Source organism: Pavona decussata, unplaced genomic scaffold, assembly GCF_977016875.1.
Source record: "Pavona decussata unplaced genomic scaffold, jaPavDecu1.1 SCAFFOLD_76, whole genome shotgun sequence".
Taxonomy (NCBI): Eukaryota; Metazoa; Cnidaria; class Anthozoa; order Scleractinia; family Agariciidae; genus Pavona; species Pavona decussata.
The window spans coordinates 867,648-891,748 of NW_028145494.1; the positions used below are offsets into that span (position 1 = coordinate 867,648).

The 24,101-nt window shown below is 37.4% G+C and overlaps 1 protein-coding gene across 1 annotated transcript; it reads left to right on the forward strand.

Annotated features, from left to right (window-relative positions):
• Positions 1 to 1,005: 1,005 nt before the first annotated feature.
• Positions 1,006 to 22,262, forward strand: LOC146476513 (LIM domain kinase 1-like). Its single transcript, XM_085114386.1, has 20 exons — positions 1,006 to 1,235; positions 1,312 to 1,402; positions 1,525 to 1,660; positions 2,819 to 2,928; positions 5,703 to 5,897; positions 6,620 to 6,728; positions 9,564 to 9,871; positions 12,101 to 12,181; positions 12,713 to 12,782; positions 13,674 to 13,760; positions 16,280 to 16,367; positions 16,864 to 16,907; positions 17,245 to 17,304; positions 17,950 to 18,021; positions 18,933 to 19,096; positions 19,755 to 19,804; positions 19,952 to 20,007; positions 20,363 to 20,410; positions 20,757 to 20,863; positions 21,489 to 22,262. The coding sequence occupies exons 1-20, from the start codon at positions 1,160 to 1,162 to the stop codon at positions 21,634 to 21,636; spliced, it is 2,100 nt and encodes a 699-aa protein (XP_084970512.1). The 5' UTR covers positions 1,006 to 1,159; the 3' UTR covers positions 21,637 to 22,262.
• The last annotated feature ends 1,839 nt before the right edge of the window (positions 22,263 to 24,101 follow it).

The following is a 24,101-nucleotide window of genomic DNA, read 5'->3' on the forward strand; positions in this document are numbered from 1 at the left end:
TTTCTTTCGCTCTCGTCCCAATATCCGCGCGGTTAACAAGCGAAAAAACACAAAACCCCAATAGAAGTTACGCTTGCCGCAAAGGCTGGGTTTTATCAACAGAGTTGATAAGGTAATTTTGGCCACCGTAAAGAGCGTGGGACCCTGCATCAGAGCGAATCATGATTCGCGTCATTCGCTCTGACGTGAAGGGCTTACGCTCGAAACGTCAGCACTCGAATCTCTTTACGGTGGCAAAATTACTTTATCCTCTCTGTTGATAAAACCAATCACAGGATGAACTTTGTGGCTACACTATCAGTTCACCCTATCTTCGTTCTTTGTTTTCCTGACCACTTTCGTGATCCAAAAAACGCCTGAAGCTGTGTGTTTTCGAACTGGTTTCCTTTTATTAGAAATTGCCGGTAAGTTCAAAGCGAGAGAAACACTCACCATCCTGTGAAGTTGAAACTCGCTTTAAGTTCTTCCCGCCACTTCTTTCCGCTCAAGCTTCTTTTATATTCAGCAGCCGCATAATTCTTCTGGTATTTCTGCGACGATTTGCCGCACTGGATAAGGGTGCGGCACGTTACCAAGCTCAAAGCACGAAAGACTTTTGAAATTGATACTCTTGAAAATTCCATGTGAATTGTTTCCGCGTGCCAGTTTTAAATGCGTCTCTGTATTTGATCAGGAGGCACCAGACGCATAAATATAAAAATATAGTATGTCTGAGACGGATCTGCGTCATCCCGGGGGAAGAGGGGTATGTTATGTTTTCGGCATGGGTTTTGAGCGGGATTGGAGAAAAAGCTCCTGATAAAGATACTTGGAAAACTCTTACACTCGATCACTATTGACTTACTCTGTGATTTCCGCTCACTGTAAAGACGGTGACCTAAACATCGTTCGTCATGCAATGTTCCTTATGAGGAACGTTGCGTGACGACCCACAGAACAGCTGCGTCAACGTACTGCGGTTAAATTAGAACATGCAACAGTAATAACATCCTTAAAATTGTTGCTCGTTTGTGGCAGAAAGGTGGTCAAGGAACGAAATCCTAAAAAATCAGCGGCGCAATTTCAAAATCCCCGGCCCACAACTGTTGTGTGACACAGCAACATTGCAGCCACGCCTTCAGATTAAGGCCGGGCTACATCGCCACTAAAAGGTGCTGTTATGCAAAATGACGAAAATGTAGGAACAGTCGGTGGGAGGTCTGCAGAGGAGATTGGGCAGTCGAACGAAATGTCAGGTAGAAAATTTATTGAATCAATAACTCTTCACTTGCCTATTAAAATTACCTTGTTTGTCTTGTTTCTCTTGAAAAGGTGTCAACTGTCTTTTTTGCGGGAATCCGTTAAAAGAAGAAGAGCTGCCCATACAGGCCTTGTGTGGGAAATGGCATCGTTGTTGTTTCAAGTAAGCTTTGCTTAATAAGCTTAGAAGCTTTTCCCCTTTTGTAGCCGCAAATATGTTATTTATTCCATTTTGTTTGGGTTTGGTGTCCTTTGCCCTCGCGTACCTTTGTGTTTTTGTCATAGGTGTTCTGAGTGTAACAGCGCTCTGTCATCCAAGTACTATGCTCGCGGAAGCACGCTCTACTGCAAGAAGGACTACGCAGCGAAATTTCGATCGACTTGTCACACATGCGAGAACAACATCACAGGGCCAGTAATGGTATGTGTCATAAATAGATTGTGCATTGTATCAATTAAGCATGTTACGCCTTTACCGCAGATAATTCAGATTGGTCAGTTTGGCAAAAGTTGTTCCTTGGTTGTTAACGCGCATTCCAAAACTACAATTGGATGCATTAATTGAATTGCAAGGTTTTATACACTTTTTAGCTTGTATACATTTTGAAATTTTGGGGACATAATTTGCATCTAAATTTGCCGTCTCCCTGTGACGTCTCTAATATATATTGTGAAACAAGTTACGCCTACGTTAGTTAAATTACGAATTTAGCACTCTGTGCTGTTTTTCAGGAGGTTACAAATATTGGCTCACTTTAGTAAAGGATTTGCATTTGTCGGAACACTTTGTAAAGCAAGTCATAAAAGTGGCCGCTTTTCTTATTCGATTTAATGTTTGTTAACTTTCAAGGACCTCATCGATCGGAGGTGTCTAAACATACATCATTGTTTATATGTGAAAATAGATTTCATGTAAGAATTATTATTTTTAGTTTTAACAGTTTAATATTGTATGTTAATATTGAACAAGATATAGCGACGTTCCATTTCCCTTAACATGTACTTTTTGTTCAGTACTACAGTTGTTCATTCAAATCAGAAGTAGTGTCATTTCAATACAACATAGCAATTTTGCAGCACTGATTTTCATACAGGTACAAGTTTCATGCTGGTACAAGAAGGTTATTATAATTAATTATTAATTGTGAATACTGATTTTATTCAACAACCAAATTGAGCGATTGTACGTGATAAGATGATACTGGTGTGAATTTACACTCCAAAAACAACAAATTATGTACATCTGGAACAGATGTGTACCAGGATAGACTTGTTTTGCACCGTCAAGTTTTGGCAAAGTTGATGATATTTGTCAAGTAACTAAGCTCTCTATACTGGAATTACATTTTTTCTGTATCTGCATGACAGCTGAAAAAATTCAAAAAAAGTTGTAAAAAATTGTACAAGGATAATTGTTCTGTCACTTAAAATGCAAAAAGTTGCTATTTATATGCCTTTAAAATCTCCATAGGTTCAAGTGACAAACATCATGTGCTGGTAGGATCATGGTTGCGCACGATACTACCCTCTTAACTGAGAATAGAAAGTAACACAGTGATGTACATTTTCTACATTTCAGGTTGCAGCTGATCTTAAATTTCATACAGAGTGTTTTTCCTGTGGAAGGTGTAAACAGTTCCTTGGAGAGGAAGATGACTATGTTCTTCTAGAGAGACACAGACTTGTTTGGTAAGTGATTTGTTCACTCAGCCATTTAAATATTTATTAATTTTATGTAGTCAGATCAAAACCATAAACTTATGCAATAAGATCAAAAGGTAGCATGGGTCTTTACGAATCTGCCTTTTTGGTTTTCTGCAAACTAGAAGTCAGTAGGGAAATTAGAACATCCTGCCCGTCGCCCAGTTAAGCTAATCCCAGATTAATGTGAACTTTGATGCCAGTTTAATTAATAACCAATAAAGATTCTGCCAAAAGATTTTTGTCCCTCAGTTTTGCTTTAGACTTTTCTTAACCTTTAGCTCGAAATTAGCCTTTTAAGCCATTTTAAATGAGCGAGATGAAAACATTGATTAACTTTTAATCATGGATTAGGGTTTAATCGGCTTTCAAACAACCAGGCCCAGGTTTCAATACAGTCGACTCCCGATAACTCGAACCCTCGCTAATTCGAACCCTGCGCTAACTCGAACCAATTTTCCTTTCCTTTCTGGTCATTTTCTATATAATTTTACCCTCGCTAACTCGAACTCCCGATAACTCGAACCTCTTTCAATTTCCCTTGAAGGTTCGAGTTATCGGGAGTCAATTGTATTTCCAATTCTCTGCAGTACTTGTTACAAGTTGCAAACTGCTTTGTTCCTTATTTTTCATTAAGTTGTTTTTGGAGCAGGGATGGTGCAGTGGTGAGACTTGTAACTCACCTCTCACCAATATGGCTCAGGTTCGATTTCCATACTTGGCATCATACGTGTATGTGGGTTGAGTTTGTTGTTGGTTCTTGTCCTTGCTCCGAGAGGTTTTTCTCCAGGTACTCCAGTTTTCTCCTCTCCTCAAAAACCAGCATTTGCAAATTCCAATTCAATCTGGAGAGTGTCCCCATACTGTACAGCGAATTTGGTCATCTCGTCATGGAATCATGTGATATACAATTTGACAAAAAAAAATTTTTTTAACTCATGTAATTAAATACTGTGCATGTTTTGTCTCTGTGGACTACCATTTGAAGTCTTTAAGGTGGCCGAATACAGTTTTCTATCGAACAGGTGTTAGAAGACATTATTTGGAAATTTTGTACTTCTGGACGCCCAAAATAGGCATATTGTAAGACTAACTAAGAAGGAATGTATTTTGGTACATCTTGTTGAGCTAAGTACTTTTTCCATGGCAACGCAACGAACTATTAAACGTCCATAAATAGTAGGTTTCCTTTATTTTTAGAAAATGCACTCATTAGATTTTTTCCATTTTTTGTATCCAGAAAAACTCACAAAACACTGACACAGTTGCATTACTTTCATGTAATTTTAACAGAGAGATCTCCTGTAAATATTGATTTTGCATTTTAATGTTTTGTGAAGATACCCTCTGTTAGATTTAGGTTTCTCTTAGTAGGCGAGTTACGCTTTTAGGGAACTATTTTCATGCCAAATGTCACGAAATTCTAATGAGCAGTTCCTTAGAAAACAGTTCATTTCCACGAAAACAACCATTCACAAATTTTTGGTCAAATGCGCATGCGTGGCTTTAATTGGGGTTCACAGCAAAGGCGAAAAGAATGCAAAAGGTCTTCGTGAGTGACTTTTTTGCTCGGAAAGAAAAGAAAAAGAGTTCAGAAACGAGAAACTTAGTTATTTAAGAACAAAACTTAACTTTATTATCCATTTCATGTGAAATTGAGGGATCACTTTATCGACCGCCATATTTGCGTACCACAACCCTAGTGTGCGCTTAATAGCGTCACTAACTGAAACCGGCGAAAACTGTGTTCAGACATCTTAAATAGACTGTAAATCTATTCGACTATGTTGTGTTTCTACAGTTAAGGGCAGGACAGTCCTCGCTATCATGTCGTTGATAAGGAAGGTTTCTAACCACGATATTTTGGAAACTCCAACTCTTGGCTATGTTTGTACTATTGAGGAACATTGATTTTTAAGTTTCAACCGGAAGTCATGTGACTAGAACAGGAAAATAGTATCCAAAACTTAAATGATGTACCATTTTGTATATTAAAGTCAGGTCCAATAATTGGACCTGACTTTAATATACTTTAATATACACAATTATTGTGAAGGGTGTTTATAACCACATGACTTTGTACATAACTTTGTAATGTGCAGTTTGAGACCACTGCACTTGTTCTATGCATGCAATGACAAGTTTTGAAATTCAGGTATTTTTTCTATCAAGCAATTCACCAGTTAGGAATTCACAATAAAATGGTCCAAAATGGTTACCATTTACTGTCAAGATTCACTTCCCCCCCCCCCCCCCATCCCCCCTCTCCAAGTAGATATTAACATGGATCTATCCACACCCTTTTCTCCAGTCTATTCTTACACTTCACCTGCAAGTTCAGTAAACTTTACATAATTAAATACATATTTAATGTGTATGTGTAGTGTTAAATACATATTAAAAAGTAATAAAATCTGTGGATTAATCAACTATAAAGCTTTACCACCTTGTAGATAGTAGTAGTACCTGTACTACTTGAGAGCTTTCATTCGAATGATTACACTTAACAATCTCATCCACAAACTGAAAAGTTACTTCCTTTCATGACTAAGGATCTGACTACTTGAGTGGGAGAGTTTTGAAGAGGTAATGCCAGAACTATCTCCTTCTTGCCTGTCTACAATTAGATCATTTTAAATAGACTATTAGGAGTAATTAACCAATCTCAAAGGTCTGATCTCAGTAATAATATTATTTTTTATATTGAATCACAAAAGGCATCATGCAATAACAGCATATTTTATTTGTTGTCGTGGCTACAGTTTCTTGTGCTACCAAAAGGAGCTGGAACAGCCTTGGTGGAGTACGTCTTTGCATGCAGTCCATCACCTTCATCTAACAGCTTCTGAACTAGAGGCACAGAAGATTGAAATAGAAGTCATTAAGAGTGAAAGAAGCAGGCCTTCACAGTCTAGTGGAGCTGGAAAAGAACCACATCGATCAATCGTCATCAAAGGGTAATTTTTGGTTTTGGTAAATTGCTGGTTATGATCAGGTCTCCTCATCAACTAATAGCAACAGATGTTTAATTAAAACTAATTTAATGAATAAGTGAATGATCATCACAGTTATGTACGCAGCTTAGTAGATGTGAAAAGAAATCCTAGAAACAATTCAGGCTTGAATGGGATTCAAACTGATGACCTCTGTGATACTGCAGTGCTCTACCAATATTATTGAGCTATCAAGCCAACTTGGAACTGTATCATGCCTGCCCTCTCAGCCATCTATGTGCCACAAGTTAAAATAAAAAAAGTGTTCATGCAAAAAGGCAGGGTTTATTTAAGATAACCCCCAGTGACTTAACTGCACCTTGTGTTGTTCCAGAAAATATCTTTCCCCCTCCCCTGGAAGGTTTTAGGTGTTTTAGATAGGTGGTTGCTTAAGAGAGGTGGTTGCACATGGAAGTTCAACTGTATTTAAAAATTGGCACAATTTAACAACAGCAAAAAAGGCATCAAGGTAGTTCCTTGTTTGTTCTTGGGCTTAAAATGTTAAGAAAACTAGGTTTAAAATACCTCTTTCCTAAAGGTTAAACTAACAATAATTTTACCAAGGCAACAGGTGTTGTTTGATCATTCATGGTGTCGATAATTATGTCACAAATTGGTGGAAGTTTTATCCTACTTTTTTTTTTTTTTTTTCAAGTAAAAAATCCTGTTTATTTTTTCATCAAAAGGTACAATTCAAGCTCAAAGCAGACAACTCATAAGATGCATGAATTAAAGGCAGGTGACCTAGTGCTGGAGGTCAACAGAGTTGTTGTGTCACCAAATAACATAGATCGGGTAAGTAAAGCAGCAACATTTTTTACGGTAAAAATTTAACCAGGCTTTTGATCAAAGTAACAGAAGTTTGGTGCCTTGCAGGCCTCAGGGTGGGAAGTGGGTACTCCCATATATAAGCTATATGGGTATGTATCATGGTGAAGGGTACGGTTCTTAGGCACTTTAGTTTGGGATAAGGTATAGAAATCTGAGAGTTTTTGTTTTCTAGAATAGAGTATCATTTTCCAGGAAAGTGATTGATAAAAATTATTGCTTGTAAGAAATTCAGTCTAGACTAGTTTTCTTGGGAACTGACACTTAAAAACATGTTTTAGTTGTTGTTGTACACGTAGAAGATTTTGTTTTGGTTGGACTGTGATAGTGACTGGGTTTCTGGAAAATAGGGAGGCTGGGATAGGGGAGGGATTTTTGGTCTTTAGTCTAGTATAGGGTTGCAAAATGCATCTGAACTTGGTCTAGTTTACGGTAAGGGTTTCAGAGCCCTGGCAGCACACCCTTACATTAACATTTTTACAGTACCCTCCTCTTCCCAGCCTTGCAGGCTGGTCTCTGTATAGTATATCCTTTAAGGAGAACATTTGTGGAGCACGGTTTGTTGTCCAATAGTCAGACAATAAACATTAACTAAAGTCAACTCCTGATAAGTAAACTTGAACCTCGTGCTAAACTCGAATCAATTTTCCTTTCCTTTCAGGTCATTTTCTATAAAATTTTACCCTCGATAACTCAAACTCCCGATAACATGAACCTTTTTCAATTTCCCTTGAAGGTTCTAGTTATTGGGAGTCGACTGTACTTGGTATTGTCTCTCTCTTGCCTTGTGTGTTCATAAATAAATACTGGATTATCACATGTCCAGATAATCTGATATCTGTGGGTAAAAAATCACAAACATCCAGATAATAAATATTGTAGCAAGGCTGTTATTAAGGATCATAACCTGTTACACCTGGTGCACTTTCCATTTTGTTCAAATTATTCATTCAGCCAGTTGCAGGGCTTCTGATATTTCGCACGGTTGCGGAGCCGCGAAATTCAGGTATATCCCCCGAATCCCGCAAAATTCACAAAAAAACGCGTATTACCGCGAAATTCGTTAAAAATCCTACCAAATACATGTCGTTACAACATATTTGAAACTTATCTTGGCTACTGGGGCTGTTTACTTTCCATAAATGCAAATTTATCTTGAAATATTTCGTCACTGCCACGAGTAAACATAACATACCATAACTACCAGGCATTCTTAGATTAACGTTGCGAAAAACTGGGCACAAGAAATGAGAAGGCTTTTCGGTGACACTATACGGAGTGGGAAAGGAAACTGCTGTCTGTAGTAATGCAGGCACATGTTTAATTGTACGTGCAGGGCACGATCGAAGACACAACAATGTTTTGACTTCACAAATGGATTTGAACCTTCGATCACGAACAATCTTGCCTTGTAAACTGCAAAGCAACACAAGAGACCAAGGAGAGAAAAGAAATTTATTGCGTTGCTGTGTTTGGCTCTAAATTGCAGCTGAAAATGGAGGTTAACCGGCTGGGCGTTTCGGTAAAGCTTATGTTTTTCTTGTAGCTCGAAACAAGTACAATTGCCTTGAGAACTGTGTTGGATGAACTTTTGTGTTTTCTTTCTTGCCCTGAATTTGACATCCTTCCAATATATCTTTTTTTTCTGGAATCCTTCTTCTTGGCTTTCTTCTTTGTTTTTTGGCGAAGTTTGCCCCGAAAATTTCCAAGAAATTCCTGCGAAATCGGCAGTTTTCTCCGCGAATTTGTGTCCAAAAATCCCGCGAAATTTGACTTTTTTTCCCGCGAATTATCAGAAGCCCTGTCCAATATATCTCTTTTTTCTGGAATTATCTTCTTGGCTTTCCTCTTTGTTTTTCGGCGAAATTTGCCCTGAAAATTCCCGCGAAATCGGCCGTTTTCTCCGCGAATTTGTCTCCAAAAATCCAGCGAAATTTGACTTTTTTTCCCGCGAATTATCAGAAGCCCTGCAGTTGAAATGCAAATGAACACGAGGATCAAATGAACATTTCTGGGAGCAAATGGACATGTGCAACCTTTGGAGGTACTCCACTTTTTCTGTTCCAACCAGACAGAACGGAAACTACTGTTTCATTTGCACAAAAATTCCCGTCTCCAGTTTGTTGTTTCTGGCAATGTTTTGTAAGTTTTTAATTTACCAATGAGATTTCAAGTTTGCAACAAAGGGAGAAAAGCCTTTCCATTTGACACGGAAAATTTCCAAAATTTCCAACCAAAATTTTGGTTGGAAAGTGTCCCAGCTACAGCTGTGTAACCTGGAATGGGTTGTGATGTTATGGGTGAACTTGTGCTGGTGTGAAGACCAAAGCAGGAGATGACTCAAAACTAAATGACAGCCCTGTATTAGCCCTGTGCCTCCTTTAGCTATTGTGCAGACATACTGCCCATCTTAAATGTTCCAAAAAAGTGGTGTTTCTTAATGGCAGTGCCTGCTAAAACAGAGACATTTTTGTGCGGTTAATAACTACGCAGGAAAAGCAGCCGGGCTTGGCAAGGGTTATTGGAATCTGAAAAGAATGTTAGGGGTTTAAAACCATGCATTTTTCAGAGAATTGAGCTTCATACATTGCTTTGTATTTTGGCGCTTTTTAGAATTTTTGTTGCTTAATTATCTCTAAAAAATGCATATTTACCCCCAATTTTGTTTTTGGATTTCAAAAGCCCTTGCTAAGATCTGCTTTTCCAGCATAGTCATAAACTGCACAAAAATAAATCTGTAGTTGTGGGCACTATCCTTAAGAATTGTTGATGTTGTCTAAATTGTGTTTGTTGTTTCACTAGGTTGCTGCTATTTTGACAACTCAACCTGACGAAATCACCCAAATCACAATAGAACGAAATGCAAGTGGGCTTCAACTTAAGCCTAAATTGAGTATAAAACACAGTTTTGATTCTGATAGTGAATCAGACTCACAAAATGATGCAAATAGCTTCCGTACCAGGTCCATTTCGCTTTTCTCGCGAAGGCAAATGCAGCAGCGTGTTCCGTCAGTGTCAACAGAAAACTACTCTGCTCACAATGGTGAAGTGATATTGGATGGAAAGAAGACCACAAAACCCGCCATGCGATCAAATTCACTTCCTCGCAGGTACTGTAATCTTTTATACTTTGGAAAATAAACTTTAGGCAATCTAGGCTTTTTTGCACTAGTTAGTTTTTGTACTTGGGTGAAGACAGTACTGAATGCCTTTTTTTGTACATAGGATGTAAATAATACTCCGCTCAATTTTTATGCCGGAGTGCCACTACTCCAGTCCAATGTTGAAAGTAGAACACTTTTTACATGAAAGTGCTTGTACCACTCCTTACACAAGAACAATCTTTAATTATCAATTTGTGGCATCATAAGGCTTGAATCCATCTAGTATAGTGTGAACAGCTGTATGCTGTTTTTCTTTTGATTATACCAAAAAGATTTCTGTGATGGCCAAAACATTTATCTCGTTTAAGTTAGAGTAAATATCAGTCTTGTATTTCTTCAAGACTCATTGTTGTCGGCTGCAGAGCAGGTGGCCTGCAATGACCTTGGGCAAGCAAAACAATTTGGCTTGGCTCCAGCATCCCTTCAATATCTCTCAGGAGGGTTTCAACATACTGGGAATACAGTATGTGCGGACGTCCTATCTTCCTCCTTCCTTCAAGACCACAGTTGTCTGATGATGATCATGATGATGATGATGATGATGATGGTGATGATAATGAATGCAGTTTCATTTTTAACTGAACTGAAATTTTTTCAATCTAGCTTGTCCAGGTGTTGTAAAATGTAATGTACTGTGTAAAATACTATGAAACTCTGCTACACTGAAAACAATCACAATACACCCACATAACTGTACAATAATGTTACTGAAAATGGTAGAACAATACATACTGGCATGTGCTTACTTAGTTTGTTTCAGTATTAAAAAACTGAGATTATGTATTGAAAAAAAAAAAGAAAGAAAGTTATGGCACGATTATCTTAAGTTAAGAGACATCAGTAGAAACCTGAAATTCTAAATTTTCTGGAAGGAGTTTAGCAATATGAAGTAATTTGTATTTGTTTGCAAGAGTGGCATTGTATTGTTGGTGAATATTAACATCACGAAGAAAGTTGAAGAAGTGACATTTAAATATTAATTTGTATGAATCACAACTGTTAACACCAATACAAAACATGAGTTTGCATTGATTATTATCCTCATCATCATCATCGCTATTATTATTATTATTATTATTATTATTATTATTATTATTATTATTATTAGTAAACTAAGGTAAATGTAGGTAGGGAGGATCAATATATGTTTAGTTGTAGTCGCTGAAAGGATCAGTCTCGAAATATATATTGTCAACAGTTAAGTTTTAAGTGTTTCACTCATGCTCATATAGTCTTGATCAACATCAAGCCAAATCACTTGACCTCATAGTATAATGACTGTTATGATCCATACACCAATATAACAAGCTGACCTCTCAAGAGTGCCCCAGCAAAAAATGAGCAAAACATCTCAATATTTTTGTGTGAAAATACACGTATATATGCTGAAAACTTAACAGCTAAAGGGAAGGTTATTAGCTAATTAGCTTATCAGCTTATTAGCTTTCACTTGAATGGTCACGCTTTAGGATTCCTTCCACAGATTCAAAAGATAGAACCATCCATGTTGTACAGCATAATGAACAGCTCCTCGGCAAATTACTGCTCAATAGCTTTCATTTGAATGGTCATGCTTAAGGATTTTTCATTCACAGACACAAAAGTTATAACCATGCTCCTTGTACAGCAGAATAAACAGCAGTAGCGGATGACATTGCGTGACTGATTAACACAGATAAAAATATTGTGATGTGTAAAATTTGTACTAAGGAAGGCTATGTCTGTATTACAAAGAGATTTGACGTGTTATACCACACATTTAATCTACTGTCAAAGCAACTCATGAAAATCTCCAAATCTCAGAATATCAATTTTACACCTTTCCAACAAATTATCTATCATTAATTCTTATCTTCAGTGTGAGAAGTTGAAATATCGATCTAGGGTGCCCCTTTCATAAAAAAGCCATGGGCCTGCTAGGCCCTCAGAAACCAATATATTTTCTGGAAAAAACTCTGAAAGAGTTAATATTGTGAGAGTGTGGTGTGCCCAATCTAACCCCTCCTCAGTTGTTGTGTTGTGAAGTTAATTATGAATTTATAGTATTCTATGAAAAATGAGTTTTATAAAATACATTAAAATTGCCATTACACATTGCAATTTTTATGGTGTTTTGTGCGTTGATGCAATAAGGCTGAGTCAATGATTATTTTTGTTTTTGTTTTGGTCAAATAGCAACTCGTGCTCTGATACACTGCGAGTGCGATCACCAATTCACAGAGCTCAGTCATTCAAGGAAGAGACTGTTTCAAATAGGTATGATTTCAGTTCATGCTTTGTTCCTTAATACAAGAGCTGTGGCAGTCTGGACACTAGCTTCAGGAGCCTTGAGTTCTGGGAGCATTTGGCAGGGTCTGATGAAGGGGACGGGGGAAGGTGGGGGTTGTTTTGATCTAGAATCAAAGACTAATTTTGTAATTTTGCTAAAAATGTACCAATGTTAAAAAAATTGTTTTCAAAAGAACATGGCTAGCAAGCAAGGGTAGCAACTTTTCACTGTCATTGCATTCAATTTTGGGAACTTTTTGGATCACACAAAACCCCTTCCATACCCTAATTTGGGACTGTTTTTTTGCAAACTAGAACTAATCATGAGTTACTTACTCATTTTGTTCCCATTCTTGATGCCATTTATGTGTACAGCTGCATTTTCTCTGAATTCTCAGTGGCTAATTTCATTGAATTTATCAATTTTATTGTGATTAGTTCGTACAACACTCTACTATTGGAAACTGCTCTGACTACACTTTTTTAAAATAACAAAGTGTTGATTCTGTTCCTTCTTAGAGTATTCAGGCCATGTGATTTGGTAATGGGAGATGTTATTGGACGAGGCTTTTTTGGACAAGTTAGAAAGGTACTTGGACTTTGTGTATGTTAGTCCACGTAAGAAGAAAGTTAATAAAATTAAAGCTAACCTTGGTCACAAATTCAATAGAGAGCTTTAGAATTAGCATAAGCATAAATGTCCAGAGTTATTTTGCACTATTCTCATCAATGTGCTCATATTTTAAAGAAAACTTTAACACAAATCTCACGCTTGCTGTTTGCCAATTGAGTGCAATTCTAAATCCCTCTTATAAACTGTTTTCAGTTTTTACTCATAAGCATACTATAAACTAAGAGAAAATCTTAATTTGCACAAGGAGTTGAACCCTGACCTTGTTCACACCAGTCGGCACTCCATTACTGACTTGTTAGTTGTTTTGAACTAGCCAGCTCCCAGTTGTTCAAAGCCTGATTAAGCAAATCCTGGATTAACAGGAACTTTGGTTAGAGTTTAATTACACAACAATAAAGATTTTTCAAAAAGATTTTTGTCCCTCTGTTTTGACACTGACTTTTCTTTACCACTAGCTTAACATTAGAGCTTAAAAACATTTTTTATGAGCTAGCAGAAAACCTTGATTAGCTTTTAATCGTGGATTAACGTCAATCAGCTTTTGAACAACCAGGCCCAGGTTATTTACTGGTCTTGTATTTGACATACGCCCTGTATACTGGAAGCATTAACTCAGTTATGTAGGCAAGAACCCTTAGGTTTCATCAATTTTTTGTGGTAGGACAGTTCTTTATAATTATGAAGTATAATTGTGAATAGATGTGCACTACTCACTAAGATTTCTTGTTTAGACTGGCTTTAAATCTCTCCAAAGGCAGGTGCCATGTTCAGAGTAAATAGGTGCCAGTGCATGGGTCCCAGCTTCTAATAAAAACTCCTGAGAACCCTTTTTTCCTTCTTGTCCAGGTAACTCATAGAGAGACAGGCCAGGTTATGGTGTTGAAGGAAATCTTGCGTTATGATGAGGAGACAAGCTCTGGCTTTTTGAAAGAGGTAAACAATAAAATATTAACTGAATGGATTAGCATTCCTGGAAACAGATAATTGACAGTGACGACAATTGGAACCTCCTTCTATACAAAGAAGCCTATCACATAAAACGTTCATCGCCATCCTTGAACAATGGCTTGAAGGCCAGCAGAGAACTCTGCTTATTCTCATGACAGTTTTCCTCTTTTTGTTTTGTACTTATTTCATTCTCACGTGCCTTTTTTTTTTTTTTTTTTTTTTATTTACTATAGAATACTAAACTTTACTTACAATACTAACCATACCAACTTAGGATACTAACCTAAATTACAAAAAAGTAATAATAATAATAATAATAATAATAATAATAGTTACAATATTAAATTAAATTCTTCTACTGACAAGGTATGACTATTTTTTAGACTTACAATGAATTACAATTCACTCAAATTTACTACTAATACTATCATAATAGAAACAATACTTAAATACTTCTACTAACACTTACAATATACAGTTACACCATAGTTGCAATATTAAAATTAAATTAAAAGTTGTTACTACCGAAGTAAGAAGAAAAAAGAGACTTACAATAGGTTACAGTTGCACTTATGAATGAAAATACCACACAAAAGTACTTCTCATTAAACTGGGGATAGTACCCACTTTTTCTTAAAGAATTTTGTGTTATTGATCTTTCTTTCGGTTTCATATTTTATGACTATTTTACTTTGAAATCCTTGGATTTTGGGTCGAATCTGGGTTCTTCTGCAGTCCCATAGAAACAGTTTCCCAATTATTATAAAATAATTCAGTAGGTTAAGTAAAGGGCATGGTTTAGTTATAATTCCAAATAAAACATCTTGAAGAGTAAGACTTTTTTTAAAGTTACTTATGCCCCTTACATTTAGCGATAGTAATTTGAGCGCCTCAGTCATTTTATAATCCCAAAGGTATTACTAATGAGACCGCAGAAGAAGGAAAAAAAGGGAAAAGTGCTAATGAAGTATTCGAAGTGGTAAATGTAAATGCAAATCCAAAAACATAGACCAGGGGACGTTGAAAGATCAAAAACAAATAAGATACCAAAAAAAAATGCCTCACAGATGCAACTAAACCTGAACACTTGATAGAACAGACTCCACCTAAAAATAAGTACAACTAACAAAAGCGAGAATGGCACGACACTAATTAAACGAACTGAGTAAAATACAAAAAAAGTAGACACAGATACAGAAATCAAACATCTGGCGCGCATTTAGTCACTACAGCTCTCCATCTGCGTGAGCACTGCTCATTATTTCACCGTAGTAGGGAAGATTTTCTGTTTCCTTTCCTCTGTAAACTTGACCATTTATTATTAATTTGTCAACCTTGGAGAAGGCTTGTTGTTTCTCTCGCTTAGCATTTTTCAGAACCGGGTATAACTTTCCATGAATGTCATCTATTTCTTTGGGATAATCATTAGAAAGTCCAATTCCAGTATTTTCCAAATTTTTGACTGAAGACCAAACAAACTGTTTATCTTGGTAAAAGCTGAATTTAGCAATTACTGGTCGAGGCTTGGCAGGATTAACGGAGTTTTTGCGAGTCGGCAAACGGTGGACACGCTCAAATTGGATGTCATCTACATCTTCTTTCGAGATATTCATTTTTTCTTCAAACATTGATCTTACTAATTCTTCTGTATGACTGGGTGTCTCACCTCTAATTTCCGGAAGGTTGAAGATCTTTATATTCTCTCTACGTGTGTACGCCTCCAATTTGATATTCCGGCATTTTTGCTTATGGACTTCAGCCTTCAGCTTCTTTTGATCCTCTCGGTTTACTGCTATCTGGGAGCACGTGTAGGCCACAGTAGCTTTCAATTCAGCTAGCTCTCTTCCATTAAAATCCAACGTATTTCTCAATTCCTTGTTTTCAAGTTCTACCTCTGTTAAACGGGTTTTCAGAGCTTCAAATTCGGGCAGTAAGGCCAAAAGTTGATCGATTTTGGCCTCCATTCTCTGCATGTTCATCGAGGCGTCGCAACAATGGCCGCTGTCCACGATAGATTCCTCGTCAGTTTGAGAGCCATTATCACGTTGTCTTTTACGCGTAGGCCTTCTTTCATTTGAATCCATGTTATCCAGGTCTTCATTCATAATTGCAGCAGATGTAAAGCTGAAAAAACCTCTTAGAATCGCATAGTTTTTAACATAAGTCACAGAGCAGAAAAATACACGTCCATCGCCTTCAACTACCATTCTCACGTGCCTATTGATGCTAATTTACCACCCTTTTAGTATTTAAACTTTAGCTACCGCATTGTCACCTAGTCTGACGATGATATAGAATTATATCGAAATATTACTGAAACAAACCACCGTTTCCCTGCATTTATTGCCCAAATATTAGTCTAAATGCACTTATTCGGTTTAACTTTCATTCTATTATTCCTGGAAACCTTGGAACTTTTTATACTTCTAATCCAAACACATTTATGTGTGATTTGCAAGAGTTATAAAGGTATGTCTAATAAAAATTGTCCTTGTATCTTTTAGGTGGCATTACTGAAAAGCTTGAATCACCCAAATGTACTTAGATTTATTGGCATTTTGTACCGAGACAAAATACTTAACTTAATTATTGGTGAGTTACGTAAACATGTTGAAAAATATGTATTAAGTTAATTTAGTCAAATGATCGTTATGGCTCGATACACCCCACAAGAAGTAAAATTGATTTCTTCATCCATTTTGGCGTAACATCAACCTTTGAATGGCTATTTCCCACTACAAGTGACACCTCAAAGTTGCCATTTTGTTTTACTTTAAAATCAGATTTCCAGTTTTCTTTTACAGTACAATCAACTAGATGCAATCACCAGCTTTGCATAGCCAAATGTAGCCCCAGCAAAAAAATAGGGAGGCAGCCAAACAGGCAAACATAACAAACATCACCAAATCTCAACTGGAGATGCAATTGTGCCAAACATAATAATGAGACTCTGTGCTCCACTTAAAAATGAACATCAGCCTTGTTGCTGAGTAAAATACAAGTTTATTAAAATACCGTGAATTTTTGTCATGTCAGGTGCATGAAACAGAAAACATCTTTGAAAACTACTTAATATGTCTTTTGACAGAATACATATCTGGAGGTACATTGCGTCAAGTTCTAAAAAACAAGGTGAGAGCACAAAGAAGTGTAGTTGAATTTGTTTGAAACTGGTGAACTGAAAGTTTAATGGCTAGTGAGATCTCTCCTGCTAATCTTTCATGCAAGTAAATTAGTGAAGTAATCCTTTTTTGTGTGTGCAATATTTACCATTACCATTCTAGGTAATAGGCACAACATTAGTTATTCTAGAGCTGTCCCTCTCCTCTCCATTTATTGTTGATTCTAACCTAAACTGGAGTGGAGAAGTACATCTAAAAACCTAATGCAAGGCCTGTAGTACGAGTCATGCATTGCATTGATTACTCATCACTATTATATCATTACCACTATCATTCTTCTCACTTAGGCTAAAGAGTTGTCATGGTTACAGAGAATCAAGTTTGCAAAAGACATTGCAGCGGGAATGGTGAGATTAAATTTCCTATGTCAGGTAGACAATTACTATTGTCCATCTGCAAACCATAAAATCTCATTAACTCAATTTGTCCAGCATTCAGAGGTACCAGTGACTTAGGACCTATGAATGTTTTATTTTTAAAACAGATTTACAATACAGTGATTTTGCAATTGCTCTGTAAGTAATCTAATGGAAATTTGCAAATATCCCCCTCCCTTCTCAAAGGGGAGGACCCTGCTAGCAGAGCGTTTCTCTCTGGCAAGGGTTTTAGCATGTACAAAGTTGTTTGCATCTCTGGTATTTCGTGTAGTTGGCTTGTTTAGTCTTCTCTCAGGGACGCTAAACATACCAACTATGTCAGATACCAGAGACGTGAACAACTTCATGCATACTAAAAAACTTGCCAGAAAGAAACACCCTGCTAGCAGGGTAAAAGGGGAGTAGTGGCAGCTCATCGCTGCATTTTTTTGTTTGTATCAAGTGCAAGTGTAAAACAATTTTTGTCATTTTATCTCATAAGGCAAGAGTATGTTTCCTCAGAACACCAGATTAGTTAGCCTAGGAGAAACATGGTTGTGAGGATATTATATTTTCTCTTTTCACCATCAGTTTTACTTAATATTAATTTTTTTATTGTGGCATGTCCGTTTTTAGGCTTACCTTCATTCAATGAACGTAATGCACAGAGATCTGAATTCAAAGAACTGCCTGGTTGCAACTGACAAGGTACGTAATGCATTTCCAAGAATTAATCTGACAAACACCTGTAGACACCCCATAAAAAGACACCTGTCAACATGTCACATCCAGTATAGAACTTTTAAAATCATGCAATGAGTTCTGTAAGTTTAATTTTTTGGTTTGTGGGTAAAATAATTCAGTGTAGCCATTCAAACGACAGATTGTGAGCAGTACTTTCCTGTGATGCTGTTTATTATGCTGTACAAGGTGGATGTAAATTTTGAGTATATGGATGAAATCTTAGAGTATCAGTCAGGAAGGCTACTGAACATTGTTTTCTTGTTCACTCTGTGCTGTACAAAGCGTTTCTAACTTTATACTCTGTGGATGCAATCCTTAAGTATGACCAGTCAAAAAATTGTGTATTTATCATACTAAATGAGGTGACTTTTTGAGTCTGAGAATGGAATACTAGCGTACAGGATCATTCAAATGAAAGCTGCTGAGCTGTACTTTCCTGTGTTTGATTTTTGTTCTAAAATACTTTCTCAAACTCAATAATAATTTAAGAAAACAAAACAAAGGAAATCACTACCATGAGGGAGGTTTGGAAATGTGATCTTAATATTGTCATAAAATTTGATGAAAGTGTACTTAGAAATTCTCCAAGAATTATTAATAGTTTGAGAAGCTATGTTACACACTTGAGTGTGTTCAGATTTCCAAACACCTTGAAGTTGGCTAAAAACACTCAGCTGCACGTTGTTTTTCAACGCACTTCTCAGCATTTGGAAATCAGATGAAACAATCTTCTTGGTGTTTGATATATTACATACAAGTTTGAGTCTGGGGAAAAATTCACCTTAAGTGAATGCTCCTCAACAGTTCCTTTCTGTTGTCTTTGCAAGTGAAAGGTTTTACATGACACTGACCTCCTTCACCCCTCTTGTTTTTAGAATTCAGGGGAGATGTCAGTAGTTGTAGCTGACTTTGGTTTGGCTCGTGTTGTCAGAGACACCCCAGCATCACCTAGCAACCACATGTCGTTAACACTGCCACCTTCACCTGGCCGCAAGCCACTTTACATTTCTGGAAACAGGCCACCTCCACCCAAAAAGAGGTGATTTTCTGACAGCCATATTTTTTTAATTGGATAATTTCTTGTCTGAGGAAAAAACACGACTGCATGGTTATTCATGAACTATAATAATTTTAACCCTTAAGCCCTGACATCAACAGGCACGGTTTTCTTTATTTCTTACATTACTAGTTGGCAGAATTTGTTTAAAAGTCGAGACCTTTCATCTTTGGTGATCATTCCTTATATTCTCGTAACCTCTATGTTTGATCAAGTAGTGACATTGTAAGGAGAAATTAGGCTCTGATCATCATTGGCTAGAGGTTTTATGCACCCTGCCATCCCCTGTTGACAACTGTTGTCAATAATTATCGGCATTCAGCGATTGTTCCACAAAATCTTGGGTGAAAATCCTCTGTTCACACAAGGAGCGTTTGTATAGAACTTGCACTTTATTCAACCAGACTTGAGCTCTCCAGTTAACATGTAAATGTCATTATCCTTCTGCAAAGCTCTGTAGCATTTTTCAGCACAACAAGAGCAATAACTGTTGTGATGTTTAAATAACGAATATCTATCTATCTATTTGTATCAAAACTCTGGAACTAGTTTTTACTGGCTTTGGAAAGGAAGTATGTAACTTACAGTTTTACAGAAGTTGTTTTTGCTAATCATTGTGAAATGTTGCTTTCATGGACAGATATACAGTGGTTGGAAGTCCTTATTGGATGGCTCCTGAGATGTTGAGCGGTAATGTATCACTTCATTCATATTTGTACTTTTTTGGAGAAGAAAACTTGACTGCCTTAATTAGCCTAACTTAGGGTGTTTTTGCTGAATGTTCTCAATCAATCGGTTATTTTACTTAATTCTGATTTCTTGTCCATTTTGTTTTAGGTTTGACTTACAACGAACAAGTAGATGTGTTTTCATTTGGGATTACAATGTGTGAGGTAAAATGTCTCTTTTAACCATGATTCCATCAAAAATTGCCTGGGTAAACAGACCTTAATCCTTTAACCCCTAATATCAAAGAATGAATTCTCCTATCTTGTCCCCATACTTTTCTTATAAAAGTACTGGGGAGAAGTTATTAAACTATCAATTAAATTAACGTTGGGTGATCACATCCTAAATTCTCACGACTTCAGGGGTTGAGTGAACATTGATATTACAAGGAGAAATTTGATGCTGATCACATGTTAACAGCGTTGGTTACTTATTTTACTCTGTGACTAGTAGCTGAGCAAATGTTGTTACAACAGTTTTAATAAACTTTTTTTTCTATCGGCTTTGCTGTCTTAACAGATTATTGGGCGAGTTAAAGCTGATCCAGACTATATGCCTCGCACACCAGTAAGTTGTGATGTTTTATCCTTAGTTAGTTTGTGCAACAGGACAGCTGATGTGGTGGGATGGCAAGTATTCACGACTCTGTAACTTTCTACGGCTCGTAATTTTTACGTTGGTTGCAACAGATCGGAAAAGACCAGTTTAAGTTGAAAGTCGCCTCAAAATGTATTGGTACTAAGGGGTCGTTTTGGTCACACAACCATATTTTCCCGTCCCCTTCCTTCAGCCGTCCTGTTTGTGAGCTCTCTAATTATCAGAAGAAGAGGGTATGAGGAGGACTGTAGACCAATCATGTATTCATGTTTGGCTGTACTTTGATGTTTGGTCACCACTTCTTTTTCCTTTGCAGGATTTTGGTCTAGACGAGAAGAAATTCCGTCAAGAATTCTGCGCGAATTGTCCGGAGTTGTTTTACAGGATAGCTTTCCTCTGTTGTGACCTTGACCCTGACAAAAGGTGCGGTAACTCTTGACTTACAGTTCGTGATGCATATTGACAACAGGGCGATGGTTCCACTGCAATTTTCACTATTTCACGCCCGCGAGTGGTGGGCAAGCTCGTATTTCTGGCAATAACACATTTTTCTGTAGTCAATTTTTTCTCAACATGTGCTTGGACCAAGCACACTGACCGCATGCAGTCAGGACGTTTTAGGGAAGTGGTTAAAACTACTACACGAACAGGACCCACCACTGAAACTGCAAAATATATGGTGGTCTCTACCTCCAACCCCCTTCCTCAACCTCAAAGATGGTGTCCTTAGGGCATAACCGCCCCTCCATCCAGCAGTAAAAAATGACAGTGAGATTCAATCCTCACTTTTCTTGTTTATCTAGCAACGCTGACTCTTGTAAGCTGAATATTTCTGTGTCAACTCAAATTTTAAACCAATACAATTTTGTTGGTAATGTTCACGAGATAGCTGGTGTCTTTGATAACCCCCCTACCCCAGACAAGGTGGGACCTCTTCGAACAACTTGTTATGACCAGTTCTCTTTGTATTTTAGAGCTGTTTCTGAGGCGAGATGGACAGTACTCGTATGTCTGTCTTATTGTATCTGTTTTTATCTTTTTTAAACAGACCTGAGTTTTGTGATCTGGAAAAATGGCTCGAATCGCTCGCGCTTCACATAGAAGTCGGTCTGCCATTACCTTCTGGAATGGAACTCACGCTCTTACCCTCCAAACTCATGAGAAAAATCAGCGAAGCAAGTGACTGTGACGACTAGACGGATTAGCTTTAGCAGACCGGTCTGTGGTGGAATGGTACCCTCTTGTTGTTTGCAATTTTGCAGTGCACGCCACGAAGGTTAACCGTTCAGGGATCACCTGAAGACCTCCCATCGATCACCCGAAAACTTCCGAAAATTTCCGAAGGTGCACAGAAACGTTCGGAGAATTTGAAAGATATTGAGACGTTACAAGTTTCAGATACCTTTCGAAGATTGCCCGAAGACTCCCAGAGGGCACCATGGAACGTCCTAGGACTGTTCAGCTGTTATAACAAAAAATTGAACAAAAATTTTCCTGATCAGCTTAATACCGAATTTAGACTTCCCGCTTGCTCAGTAACATCTGCGGTATCGTCTACTGACCTCGACACCTTTTCAAATACGGTCCTCGAGGTAAGAGGGCAATAAGAGTTTTCTTTTGAAAGTGTTGCTCTTGTCAAAGATTCCCTCTCTCGTGCTAGGATGTAAAGAAGTATACGTTAACACGTCTTTACATGGAAATACACCGACGTTGTATCACAAGTCGCTTGTTTACAGCCGTGAGGACGTTGAGCCTCGTATATAATTTTAAATATTTTTTGACAAAAAAAAAAAAATGGAATTGAAATGCAAGTAAATAATTACACTCGTCATGAGTTATTAATTGACTGATACATACGTAAATACTTGCGCACTAACGATCAGTCTTGTATATTTTTCAGACCCCCCACCCCACCTATGTTTTTAATAAAATAATGAATGAACTATGCATTGTTGCTTGTAATCATGTAATCTTTTAAACATGCGATCAGAGCTCTTCAGTGTTTTTCCTTGTAATAGGCCATTTTGACGATTGTTATCTAAACCTCACTGGGATTACAAAATTTAAATAAGAAAAGAAAAACGAAGAGGATTCTGGTAGTTTTAGTAAAATAACGTCATCTCAAAAATCGTCTGTTGCGAGAATCAGGCGTTAAATAGTTAAAGGGGAAGTATCACGTAAATTTGCTGTCATTTCAAAACCCAAAAATATTTGTCTGTCAGCAGAAATAACGAAATAATTTAATATCAAGTTTGTTATAAATTATCACCCCGGTGTAATAAAACTGTCGATTAGTGCCTCTGGTCAGAGACAGAGTAGGCCGGTATGGATTGAAACTTGAAAAATGTTGGGCTAATGTTTTTCAAGTTCTCACATTTTTGTTTCCAAAATGCGCTAGAACAGATCACGAGTTGTTCCATTCAAGAATTGAGTTGATTTCTTTCCTCTCGTCATTCTTGAATTCTTACTTCATCATTTTTAACAAAAGATATGAAAGACCCCATGATACTTCCACTTTAACTTTTTGGTTAGGCTACAAGCGGTGCTTTATTTTTGTCGGAGATAGTAAAATGGAAGGAAAAAAAAAAAAAGCAAAAAGCTCGCATAGTTCGCTCGCTTTACTATTCCAACAAAAATAAGTGGTCTCTTAGTCTACTTTTTGGTTCTAACTTTTGAGTTTGTGGTTAATAGCCTCAGTAGTGTGGTTATTCTAACGAAAGCTACCGAGCGGTTCTTTCGTTCGGCAAGCCTCGGCTTTTGAACGTCTTTTGAGTTTATTAAAAACTTACAGCCTCGCCTCGGGTCTTAGTTGCATGAAGAAACCAGGCCCCATTTGTTCAAAGAGCGGATAACTTTATCCACTGGATGAGATGCTATCCAGCGGATTAAATGAACTCCAACAAAAGCTTTTGGCAAGGTTTTCACACAATTCCATACTTAAATTAGACAAACACTTCTACTTTATACACAAATTATAAGGCTATAGGGCAATTGTTGCACACATTTTATCTGCCGCACGGCGACCTATCCAGTAGATAAAATTGCCCGCTCTTTGAACAACTGGGGCCAGGGCTATTGGTATTCCCCATCCCCAGCAACTTTTGCTGGTGCTTATTTATACATCAGGTAGTGAGAAAGAACCTGAAGTGAAGTTTCTCTTCTGAGGAAGCAACGCCACAATGCAGAGACGAAAAGCGACAACCACAACATGCCACGTTGATCTTTCCCCATTATTTAATTCAAAATTTACCAGTGATGGGTTGAGGGTCCTAAATCATGTCCTCTATAGTGATAAAAGGGGCGGGTCGAGAAGGCAAAAGAACGAACAACGACAATGCTCCCAACCCTAAAAAACAATACAGCTGCAGGTTATCAGGGTCCAGTGAAAAGAGAACTTTTGAAGGGTGCAGGTATAGAGCCTTTTAATGGTGGTCGGGTCATTCTTCATTCTTTTGGTTGCACTTTCCTTCCGAAACGTTTGTATCCCGCATCCCGCACATTATAACCGGAATCCTTTCAAACCGAGCAAATAACGGGTACCTGTTGTCTAATGATCGCTGTTTACAAACCTCTCCATATAATCAATAACAGTTGACTTAACAAATTAGACTTTAAAAGCATTTTAAGGTCCGTGACGCATGAGTAAGCAGGAGAAATAGCA